Genomic DNA, 12,599 nt, shown 5'->3' on the forward strand with positions numbered 1-12,599 from the left:
GAGCTTCAACACCCTGGCATGAAGACAGTGCTGGCAGAAGGATGGGTGGTATTGGAGAAATGACATAGCTGAGCTCCTCCTGCTTTGCCATCTAGAGACTTTCTTTCTAGTGTCACGCAGTGAGTTAACTGCTCAGTTTGCTAATTCTCAAAAAGTGTCTTTGGGGGACTGTGTCTAATGTGTGTTTCTTTTCTATACTTGGTTCCAATGTCACATGCAAATCGCCAGTCATGCAACAATCGGAGTACTCTGACAGAAACCATCCTGGATAATTCTGCTTATGCCAGCTAAACAACTTGCATCATTAAATAAACCATCCTCTGACTGTATTTGTGAAATGTTATGTCTGCCTAGCAATAAGCCTACATTATTTAAACATGAAAGTGGAGGCCCATTCAATTTAACCTTGTCTGACAATATTTTTTCTTTTTCATCTGGTTCTACTGAAAGTAATCATATGCACTCCATGAAGAAACCCATGTGACAGAGCAGTCAGACAGGTAATTGGAGGGGAGAGAGAGGCATTAATAAACAGACTGTTAGTCAAAGATAATTCTTGTATTTACATGGACAGAAAACAATCCAGACATGTTGAAAATGGTTTCAATTCTGGTGTGGGTTCTCCAGTCCACTGGAGACTTGTTTTGGGGAAAGGTTGTTTACTGAACAGTGGGCTTCCCAACCTGCATTGCACATTTCAAACTCCTGCCAAAACAGCAGCTCAACCACTTATAGGCAAAATCTATCCCAAAAGACCATCAAAATAGCCAGCCACAAATCTTGTGATAAGCACTCCATCTGAAAAATGCTCTTGAAAACGCTTTGGTAAACCTCTGCTAGTGTAGGGCGATGCACAGGCTTTTGGTGCCTACCGCAAAATTAACATATAAAACACAGCCCTCACCACTAAAGAACTTGTAGTCTAGTCGGGAACCAATACTGAAACACAGGAGAGATCATCACACATCAGAAAATGGCATAAAGTTAAGTCCTGGTTCGAATATAGAGAACGGCTTGACCACACAGCTGTCCTCCCTAGGGGATGCTCCTCTTGGAGAAGGAACTGATCTTGCTCTTACATCCCCTCTGACCCTCAGCACTACTTGGAAGAAACTATTCATTATTAGCTGCAAAGGTGCAGAGAATCTTACAATCATTTACATGTGGTTTGGAAATCAGGTCTTTTTTGTTTTTTTCCTAGAATGGGTGTGACCAACAATCTTCAAATCTACTTCAAAGAAAACAGTTAAATGACACAACCATGAAGTCCTTTGGAGAAAAAAGGAAACTGGCCAACCTCAATTTGTGACATGCTGAGATCTATTTTACTCAGGGAACTGGAAGATCTTATCTTAAGCTGATACAACATCAAAATAAAAGGGTGCTGTGGTGTTTTTCCTTCTTGAAATTCCCCTGTTGCATTCAAGAGCAGGCTGACAAATTAAGGAGGTCATAGGTGTGTGGATGAGCAGCCCTTCGAAGGGACTCAGGTAATTCTCTGGGGTCCTGGCTATGCAGAGGACAGCAAGGGGAGGGAGCAGGGCATGGGGGCAGCTTGTGCAGGGGCCTTGCAAGGCCTGCAGGGCAAGGTTGACAGAAGGCTCCCCACGTATGAAATCTTTCCCTTGTCTTTACTTAGTTGGAGGGTAAAAACAATCCCTTCTTATTTTCTTTAATTTCAACTCAAAAGAAAACTGCCTAAGAAAAACAAAAAAGGAAGCTTTTTCACAAGGCTGAGTTCCTTGAAAGAATGTACTACCAAGTCTTGTATTTTATGCTTCAAACTCATGTCAGTAGGCAGTTCAAGCTCACACACAGCCATGCAAACTGTATCCTATCAGGTTTCGGTGTTGAAGGATGCGATTAGTTCATGGTATCGCCGCACATACTTATCAGTTCTCTATGAAGTGGGACTCACCCGGATACCGAAACTAAAGTGGATCCCTAACCACAATCATCAGCCATCCAGTTAAAGATGGAGCCTTAGAGCTACAGGAGAATAAATACTAAACACTAGTTACACATGCACACATAGGAACATCTTCCAATTTGTGGTTAGCCACTTGCACGCCAGCTTGTAAACAGTGTTGTCTTGGTAATTAGTGTAGTTAAATTTATGCAAAATAACAAACAGTTATTGGTGCTTAGTAAGGTTCAAGTACTGAGATAGGTGTGAAAACCGAAAGATGAGAAAACAGGCTCTGCCTTCAAGGAGCTCAGTTTAGTGCACTGACATGTGTAAACCTGTTAAATTAAATGCTGCCCTACAGGTGGGTGTCCTCAGGGAGCAATGCAGACGGTAACCCAATGGGAGCAGAGAAGGCTGTTGAAGTGGGGAGGCAGGCCTTGACCAGAATCTTGAGGGGTGAGAAGGGAACAGCCAAGTTAAAGGGAATGGAAGTGAAGCCATCTCCTTAGGACTGTGGTGCGGGAGCAGTTTAGGGAGAGGGCTGTGCAATCTGGTGAAAACTGTGAAGAACTACAGTTTAGGTAAGGGTGAGAGGCTGAGTGAGGCCCAGTGATGCTGAGGGTCTTGTCAGGCTGGAGCTCACTGTCTTTCAGAGCAGGTTTAGTGGGAGTCAGAGGAGGTGTGATGTTGAAATGAAATCTCCTGAGGTGCACTGTTCTCAGTCAAGACAACACAGGTCAGAGCAACGGCAGGAGGAGGCTACAGAGGAGCGGATGGAGGGGCCATCGCAGGTCAGTCCAGGCACTGTAAGCAGGGAGGGCGCACACATGTTGAAATCATCTAGAACAAAGGCAGCAGTTGGGGTAGAAAGTACCATTGTCCTCAAAGGATATGATTGACAGAATATTTACTGAATGAGAAGGTGTGTTAGAGGATGCCTTTAGCATCCAGGGAGGAGAGGTTTCCAATCCTCTGCAAGGCACACAGCTCCTTACCAGTATGTCTGCTTCCATTCATATATACATTTTCATTTTATACATACATATTCATTTTATTTTTTGAATTAAAAAAAATTCATTAGGGTATAGTGATTTACTATGTTGTGTTAGTTTCTGCTGTATAGCAAAGTGTATCAGTTGTACATATACACATATCCACTCTTTTAGATTCTTTTCCCATACAGATCATCAAAGAGAACTGAGTGGAGTTCCCTGTGATAAACTGGAGCTTCTTATTTGTTGGTGTTTTTCAGGTCTGTCCTGTTCTTTTGCCACCCCATGAACTGTAGCCCACCAGGCTCCTCTGTCCTTGAGATTTCCCAGGCACCAATATGGGGTTGCCATTTCTTTCTCCAGGGGATCTTCCTGACCCAGGGATCGAAACTGTCTCCCGCAGGTCTCTTGCACTGCAGGCAGATTCTTTACTGCTGAGCCACCAGGGAAGCCCAGGTTCCCATAATCATCTATTTCATACACGGTACAGTGCTGTGTATTTGTCAGTCTCAGTCTCCTAGTTCATCCCTCCCCCTCCCCATCACTTTCCTCCCCGGTAACCATGAGTTCGTTTTCTACATCTGTGACTCTATGCTTCCATTCACATTTAAACAGCTGGGAGAAGTGAATTTTGAAGTCTTTTTGGAGATCCAAAGAAATAAATGTTAAAGAGCTAAATGAGGAGTGTTTTGTTCTGGATATAAGAGTCACCACATCCTAAAATTATAAATAACAGAAAAGACTACTAATATAATTTTAGACAAACAACATACCAGAAACTCCGGGTGGTGTCTTAATGAATTTTCCATTAAAATGACCAATAACAGCTTCACACTTTTCTGTTGATTCCATCCTATTTATACATAAAAATAAGACATAAATAATCAAAGATATCTTAATTTTCATTTCGTTCTGTGCACATGAATACAATCTTACAGGTTTATTTGATACAGATGAAACCTAACAAAATGTGAGTGATAAGAAAAAGTGCGTTTATTCTCTTTTAGTGTTGTTTGCGTGTTTCCATGGTAAAATGAAAACTTGATGACCAGATACCTTCAGAATCATAAAAGAAATAAATTATACCTTTAATCAAGCACACAAAATGTTTAATTTTTTTCTACTTGTTGAAATGATAATCAATACACAATAGCTTTACTAGTTATGATACTGAATCAAAAACAAAAATACCAGTTTAAACTACTAGTGTATTTAGTGCTGCTAGGACACTGCTCATTTTAGAGATGGTCTTTCCTTTTACTTATTCACAAAACGACAGACTCAAAAGTCATGAAATGAATTGGGGCTGAACAGAGGATGTGTCTTACAAGTTTTTCACTTTAGCTTCAAGTTTAAAATTAGTGAAGTCAATTATGTTCCTTCTTTGCCTTCTTGGCTTTAGAGGAAGAATTAAAGGATGGAGCCTGACAACTTATTCTACATCTGCAGAAACATTTCGGGGGAATTAAATAATTTTGATTTATTTTTCTTTAATGGAGGAAACACTGAATAATCTGTTCAAAATGCACTGTACTCCTGGACTACCCAGAATAGTTGCATTTTGATTTTAATGGGTGGTAATTAAAAAGCATTAGAATTTAACTGGGTTCCATCTTTGGATACAGAAACGAAAGTCCTTGATCTGCTTTCAGAAGAACACCCACAGAGGGCCGATTTTCAGATGGTGCTGGGCCTTTCACTGTTTCACCTGATCCTTTTAACCCATGAAGTGCACAATGGGTTCTGGCCTTGGTGACTTTCCACTTGTAGAATATTTTAGTTTTATTATAAAATCATCTGGTCTAACAGAAAGAGCAATGGGTTGAAAGCCAGAAGAACCAAGTACTAGACCTTGCTTCATTGCTTGGCAACCCCATCACAATGTCCTTTCTTTAACTCAATTCTTTTTATATGTCAACGTGTGAACAATGCTTGCTTTGTTGATCTCACAGGCCTGTGGTAGATGCGACTGTCATCAAACAGGATAAAGTCAGCAATTTCCTCCCCCAAATCAAAGTCAATACTTTAAAACATGTAGACATTATTGGTTACTGCACAGAATTAATAGGGTGCTAAGCGCTGTAAAATCAGTTTTTGTATGTGGGCTTTCAGATTTGAATTATGTCAAAATCAAAGGAAGCAAACTAACCACTGCACGGAAGCACCCTTTCTGGGGAGGAAGGGATAAAAGTAAGATGAAGGAAGGAGGATGCTTTAGATATGTGCAACATTTTACTTCTTAAAAGATAATTTGAAGCAAAAACTGTAAAGTGTTATAATGTGTGTGACAACTGGTGCTTAGGTGTCTGCTGTACTCTTCTCAATGTGTGAAATATTTCATTAAAAATCTAATTTACTGATTTTATTGATGATGAATCAAAGTTCTACCTAATGAGACAAAAATACCGATTTATTTATGAAATTTAGGAGCCTGCAGTTATTTTTTTAAGCAGTTTAGGCAACCTGATCGAATTAGTCAAAATATTAAGGAAACACACTTGCAAAACTATTGCTCATGTGGTATTTCCTTACCCTAAGTCTCCAAATATTTAGGGTCCTCAGGTTCAAGAATTCCAGTGAGTTTCCAAAGAGCTGGGGGAGATGCAAATTATTTTTTGTGCATAATTTAAGTTCATGGTACAACTGGCTCCTATAACCCTGGCTTAAATTCTCTCTTCTTGCTCAATTTTTATTCTCCAGGAAATGTAGCAGAGCTATTGTTGACACGAAGATAGGGCAGTATGCTCACCTAGCAAAGCCAACACCACGACTCGTCCCACTGGAATCGCGTAGTATCCTTGTAGAAATCACTTGTCCAAATGGTTTCAGCATATTTTCAAGTTCTTGCTCATCCATGGACAGTGGCAAATTAGAAATATACAAGTTGGTAGGATCTTGTTCCTGTTGCTAAAATGGAACAGAGAATTATCTGTTAATTTCTAATACAAGGTGAGATATTTACATGAACACACTTTTACTTAACCACTCTCTGAGTTCAGGTCCCTTCAAAGTACTAGCAAGTGAGACCACTTGCTATAGAACACCCAAGTCACCCTGGACACTCAACAACAGTGTCTGAAGCTTGGACAATCTGGGCAGGTCAGTCACGAGCCTACCAAACCATTCTTGGCAGGTTGGAAGTGGAAGTGCTGGCAGGCACTGCTAAGTTGGAGAGGATGCCCTCATGCAAGTACAAGTCTCAGCCATTTGCAGTGTTCTGCAAAATAACTAACCTTGACTCCACTACTATTTTTAGGAGCCCATTTCGGGCACACTATTGCACAGATGGTGGTTACTGCTAATAATTTAATCCAGAGACACATGATGGATTCTGGACCAAGTCATCCAAAATTCAGGGGTAGTTTGCCCAAATTCCCTTCTTTTGCTCTATGGTGGAGTCCTTACTACCTTGATCTGTGATCACCAAAGGAAAATAGAGGGCTCTTAAGTTAACAAAAATAAAAAACCTACAAAGCCATACAAAATGAAAGACTAGAGGCAGAGCAAATTTTAGAATCTGGATAAAGCTAAACTCAAGTGTAGAAGGGGGTAGGGCATTCTGGGAAATCTTTGCTATTCAAAGAGTGATCCAGGAGCCAGCTGTGATGGAATTACCTGCAAGCTTACTAGAAATGTAGGATCCCAGGTCCCATCTCAGACTGATGTTATCAGAAACTGCATTTTAACAAGATCTTCAGGAAGTACAAATGCATATGAAAGTCTAAGAAACAACAATTAGACCATTTCCCACTCACCCTTCCATTGCAGAAGTAAAATCAGCTGAAATCAAAGATAAGAACTGAGTTTTCTGAGAATCAGTAACTGCTACGTATAATTTTGCCTTTTTATACAGTTCATGGGGTTCTCACAGCAAGTATCTTGATTTACGAAGAGTTTGGTGTTAAATCATGAGGAAATAAGCTTACATGACAACTGGAGTATTTTCTGAGCAAATAAAAATTCACCATGGCAATTATGAGATTAGGATGGTCTTAACTTTAAAATAGGCTTTCCTTTGATATTATTAATCAACTGTATCTTTACATATTGAACTATGCAAGTTTATGATTTTAACAAGCACTACTGTGCCGTGCTCAGCCGCTTCAGATGTGTCTGACTCTTTGTGACCTATGGACTGTAGCCTCCAGGTTCCTCTGTCCATGGGATTCTCCAGGCAACATGAAGGTGGGTTGCTGTGCCCTCCTCCAGGGGATCTTCCCAACCCAGGAATTGAACCCATACCTCTGGCATGTTCCTGCACTGCAGGCAGGTTCTTTACCCAATGAGCCACCTGGGAAGCCCAACAAGCACTATTAGCAAAGTCATTAATTGATGTTTTAGTCTTAGGCCTCAGAAAAGTGCACTCGTCATATTTTAGATTTTCAAAATATATGTGAAGTACAGTACTTGAAAAATATATGTGAAGTATACAAATGTTTGGATTTGTACAAAGTTTCTACTATCAAATGTTATTCTGTCATTAATTAAAAATGAAATAAAACTTCTCCTTTTAGATAATCTGCAAGTAAAAGTGAGTACTGATCTTTCACACTATACCTAAGTTGTAAGACTTAAAACAGTAATCTGGTATCCCAGAAAAGGGTAAAACACCCTGGTAGTTCCAAGAATTAAAGTTACCACAGACTGAGAAACTATGGGCAAAAAGTACTCTCTGTGACCTCCTGGTTCTGACAGAAGGCAGCCTGCAACCCCCAGTCCCAAAGGAATGAGCAGAAGCTCCCAGCTTCTCGGAGGTGTGTCAGGCGCAGTTGGGTCCAATAAAAAAAATATCAAAAATTTTCAAATGTTCAATAGTAAGCCAAAAACTTAATCTCCTTAACCCTTGACAGACTAAATAAAAATGGCTACTAACCTTGCTTCTGGCTGAAATTAAAGTCATTGTGAAGTGAAGTGAAGTGAAGTTGCTCAGTCGTATCCGACTCTTTGCGACCCCATGCTGTAGCCTACCAGGCTCCTCCTCCATGAGATTCTCCAGGCAAGAATACTGGAGTGGGTTGCCATTTCCTTCTCCAGGGGATCTTCCCGACCCAGGGATCAAACCCAGGTCTTCTGCATTGGAGGCAGATGCTTTAACCTCTGAGCCAAAGTCATTGTGGTACCACTGATTACCTTACGCAGAGCAAAATCTCCCACTGACAATTACATAAAGTGTATCTTTAATATATAAAAATTGCAGAGTGATTTAATGCATAACAATAGATAAAAGGCTTCAAAATAAGGGGGAAAACAATATGTTCTTATGTATCAAATTTTTCAATTCTTTTGAGGTAGGCTAAGAGGTAAAATCTCCATTCCTTATTTCCACTTCACTCACTACCTCCTCAATTTCGCCCACTTAATTGCACAGCTTCTCAATTAGCTACCGCATGTCAGCTCTAATCTCCTAAGTCCCTGAAGCTTTCATGGAGTGCATAAGACTGTATTTGTTCCTGTGGAAATCTGGTCCTTAGCTGGCAAACACAGATGGGATCCTTTCTTTCTGAAGGTGCGTACTGAGGGGCCCTGTAACCTAACACAGTCCAATAACATTTACAGTGTATCCTGTACATTCCAGACCCTCTTACACAATAATTATGATGCCAGTCCTGTGTTCCAACAGTTTACAGTTGGAGCTGGGGAGATAGAAACACACGAAATGAATGCTGTAATGGAGACGCGTACAAATCCCAATGGGAGAACACACAGGGCAGCTTGTCTTTAGTAGGGAACACTTTTCAGGGAGCATGACATTGAGACCTGAGAAACATGCATAAGGCACGAGGCTGAAAACCAGACTGTAAAAAGCTATCCAAGGAGTTTGACTTTTTTGTCAGTCATTCCTGCTTAAACTTTTCCACTTAAGGAGTGCAGCAGCAAAGAGAATGACTATGTCTCGTGCAGTGTGTGGGCAATGGAGAAAGGAGCCTTGCTAAGGCTGCACAGTTTCCTTGAAGCCTTGTGCTTTATCTGGGGGGGGGGGGAGGGAAAGGTATGTGAATGTTGCAATCTACTCCCTAATTATCTGAATTTGTTTCAATATAGAACAATATTTCTGACCTAATACTTTGGAGTCATAATGATACTCCAGAGAGATAAGCCATATTTATTCTGTAATTTCAGGTACTCTGGTGGGTGAGGGGGTAGGACTAGGAAGGGGGAACCACAGCTAGAAAGCCATGCCCTAAAAAGTGGGAAGCTTCCTGAGGCACAGACGCAAGGGAGTGATGTGATCAAACCTATCTTATTAGAAAGGTTTCTGAATCATGCTTAGTCAGATTCAGAGAAGCTGGGAACTCCCTAATTAAGGAGCATTAAAACACTCCTGGGACAAAGATATGGCATCAGAAATGTTATGTAAGAAACATGTATCATAAACATCATGAGCTTTCCTTTTGGTTTACAATTATTAAAATCTAAATGATGAACATTTAAGACTGTTTAAGAATGTTCATAGAATTTGTCATCTGTGAAGTATTTTCAAAAGAACTAACAATGTAAGGTAACTAAGTGCTTTCTAAATCTGTGTTTTACTGGCTATGATTAAAATATCAATTATTATTAAATATTAAATATGAATATTTAATATTATTAAATATAATTATTAAATTATTAAAATATTATTCTTTAAAATGCTGATTCAACTTGAAAGTTTACCAATGAGGAAAAAAATAATTAAAAGCGCTAAATCAGAATCCAGAAATTGAGCTCCCAACCCACTCTAAGATAGGTAGATAAGGTAGACTAAATATAGGTAGGTATTTCCTATGATTTTAATGCATTTGTTTTCAATAGCAAAAGGTCAGTCAATTAGCTCTTTTCATTGGAATGACCTCCAGGGCTAATGTTATTTATCTTTCTTTTCAAACGGTCAACTTCTTCTGCATACAGTTTTACTAAAAAAATAAAAAAACAAAAATGAGAAGCAATTCCAACCTGGCAGCAATGGCCACAAAAATATCTAATCACCAAAAAAGGGTCCCTGTGTTCTAATCATGATACACTCATAGTAAACAGAACATACAGTACTTGTAGTAAGGGGAGTGGTTCTTGAATAAGGGCAATATTGCGCCTTTAAATCAGGGACAACTGTAATTCTGTTTTATGACATGCAATGCTATGTCTGAAAAAACAATTACTCTGTAAATTATGGGTGGTCAGACATAAAAATGCGGCCAATAGGCCTCTTTATATCCCAAGGCGTGGAAAGGGTTCAATGGCTTCTCTAACAAGTAGAAAACTAGATCCCACATTGGCCATGAGAGGGATAAATGGCTACTAATGTTCACTTGAGTAGAAAAGTAGGGCTCAGAGGTCCCACGTGGTGTAAAGCACTCAGTCATCATCTGAAAGAAATTAACAAAAACCTCCCTGTGCGTGTGGAATGGTTCCTAAAATGCAAGAAAGGGACTTGGCAGGAAGACCAGACATCTGTTTTCTCTTGTACTGAATAGGTTCACCAACCAGCAGATAGCTGCTTACGGGCATGTGAATGCAAACTGCTTGAAGCATGGTAGACCTCTGTGTGGAAGGGCGATTAAATTCCTGCTTCTTTGACTGCCTATTTACTGAAAAAAATTGCAAGCATACCACTAGGCAAATAACATGGAATGATGTGCTGACCCCCAGCAGGTCGGAAGAGGTACTGCTGAAAGGCCCACAGGAATCACTCTATTAACCAATGTTGATTTGAGTTTCTTATCTTTTTAGCTCGTTGTCTGGGGTTTCTTTCTTCTTTTCATAGATTCTGAGTCTTTTATTTTGAAAAACGCACACATTTGAAACAAATGCCCAGTGTAACATAAGTGGGAATGACCTTGAGCCTTTTGGAAAACCTTCTGGTAAATTTCATCAGGGTACTCAATGGACAGAGCTCAATAAATATAATTTTTAAATGGTCCATTCTTATCGCTCCGTATCTGCCCAAGCTGGGAAGTTTTTCTCATGCTTAATTGGCTTCTTTGGTCATCAACAAAACAAACATTTAATATCTACCATATGCCAAGTACCAAGCAAGGCACTGAAATTAATAAAACAATCACTGTTGTCCAAGGCTCTCCATTTGTAGTTTTATAATTCAGTTTTGAATATTTGTGGAGTCCTTTTTCAACTCAAGTAGCCAAAATGTCAAACAATATTATATCCCCCCTCACCTACTAGAATGTCCCTGAATTTTTTTGATTATGCAAAAGGGCAAGCCTTTAATATGTGGCAATGTGAATTTTCAAAAACTTTATAGTATCCAGATTAATTAAAGGAAGTGGACAGTGACAGGTCTCTTATCACCCAAACATAGGAGCCAGGCTTAAACTTCTACAAATTGTCTCCACAAAAAGGTACAAGTCAGATAATCCTGTATCCAGACGGCATAAAGGGGCCAAGTTAACTCCACATACTCACATCCATGGTTCTACGGCATGGAACAATGGACCCTCTACCATTTAAAATACCTTTTGTAACTTTAATGATATAATAAAAAAGAAATCAGGTCCAGGAAACTCAGTCATTCTATAGACCTGAAGAAATTCACGATGTGCAGGATGTTGGCACACTGCCAGTGTCTCTGAACCTCTGCACTGTTCATTCCCCGCAGATGATGGAGGAAGGGATCATTTTTCCTAGCCAATTTACAGTCCCAAGCTGCCTAAGGAGGTCTTTGAACAGTGCTCATTATCAGTCCACGGGAAAGCTGGCATTCAAAGCGCACTGTTGACACGAGACATACAGTGCCAATCTATACCCACTCTGGTTCTGACTAAATGCATTGTAAAAACTCCTTCAAACAGCATATAGTTAATACACTATGCTACTCAGGATCACTGGTACTGAAAAGATGCCTAGGTTCGTGCTCATGAGGCCTCTCTAAATAAGGCCTCTGCATTAGCCCTAGTAGATTGTTAAAACAGGCCTCTTTCTAACTTTGTTTCAGCAGAAGTCACCAAAAAAAAAAAAAAAAAACCCCAAAAAATGGGTGTCAGGCACACCCACATGCCTGAGTGAGAAACCAGACCTCCTAAACAGAGTCTGCATAGGAACTGGCTGAAGCCTGGTTTTGGATGTTCAGCTGACCACCCACCTCCTGTCTGCTCGGGAGAGACTGAGGAGGCTGGGAATGAACACGCAGGTGGAGAGAACCACTGATGTGTTCTATGACGTGTTCCATGCTCCCACCAACTGGGCTTCTTCCTGCACCCTCCCTCCCCCGCCCACCACCAGCCAAGCAAGAAGGGCTTCAAGAGACCCCTCACGAGGCCTGGTCTGTGTGTCCTCTGGAGCTTGGTGGATACAATGGATCAATGTCTGGCTTAAGCCTGAGGAATCTAAAAGGCAAAAGGCTGACTGAAGGGGCCTATAAGTGTGATTGGGAGGTAACTAGTTTCCCACAGACAGCTGGCAGCCAGATCAATGTGGGCCACACAAGACGGAGCTGGCGCAGGGTTGTGTTAGATCCACCCAGGAAGGCTGTCCTGAAGGACAAGAAGTCCAAGAAGAAAAGGATTGAAGGCTGACCCTTAGATTCTCAGGAGCTGAGGACACTTCTTCTCTAGGGTGAAGGAACCACAGGGGAGAGAGCAGAGCATTCTACTAGGGAAAGCATCAGTTTTCTGTCTGCCCAGAGAAATCAACACCACATCACATAACTGTCAGGTCAAGAAGCTTTCCCATCCTTCACCACTGTTCCAACCTGGGACGGGTAAGAA

At 40.6% G+C, this 12,599-nt stretch overlaps 1 protein-coding gene across 7 annotated transcripts in view; it reads right to left on the minus strand.

The window, feature by feature from the left end:
- RBMS1 (RNA binding motif single stranded interacting protein 1) overlaps nt 1-12,599 on the minus strand; it is a 220,041-nt gene that overhangs the window by 21,401 nt on the left and 186,041 nt on the right. For all 7 annotated transcript variants that reach the window (XM_005897272.3, XM_070357510.1, XM_070357522.1 and 4 more), the window contains exons 5-6: nt 5,651-5,808; nt 3,675-3,754 (exon numbers count right to left, since the gene is read on the minus strand). In XM_005897272.3, coding sequence (XP_005897334.1) covers nt 3,675-3,754; nt 5,651-5,808 — 238 coding nt within the window. The remainder of the gene's footprint in view (nt 1-3,674; nt 3,755-5,650; nt 5,809-12,599) is intronic.

The sequence above is a fragment of the Bos mutus genome, chromosome 2 (assembly GCF_027580195.1).
Source record: "Bos mutus isolate GX-2022 chromosome 2, NWIPB_WYAK_1.1, whole genome shotgun sequence".
Taxonomy (NCBI): domain Eukaryota; kingdom Metazoa; phylum Chordata; class Mammalia; order Artiodactyla; family Bovidae; genus Bos; species Bos mutus.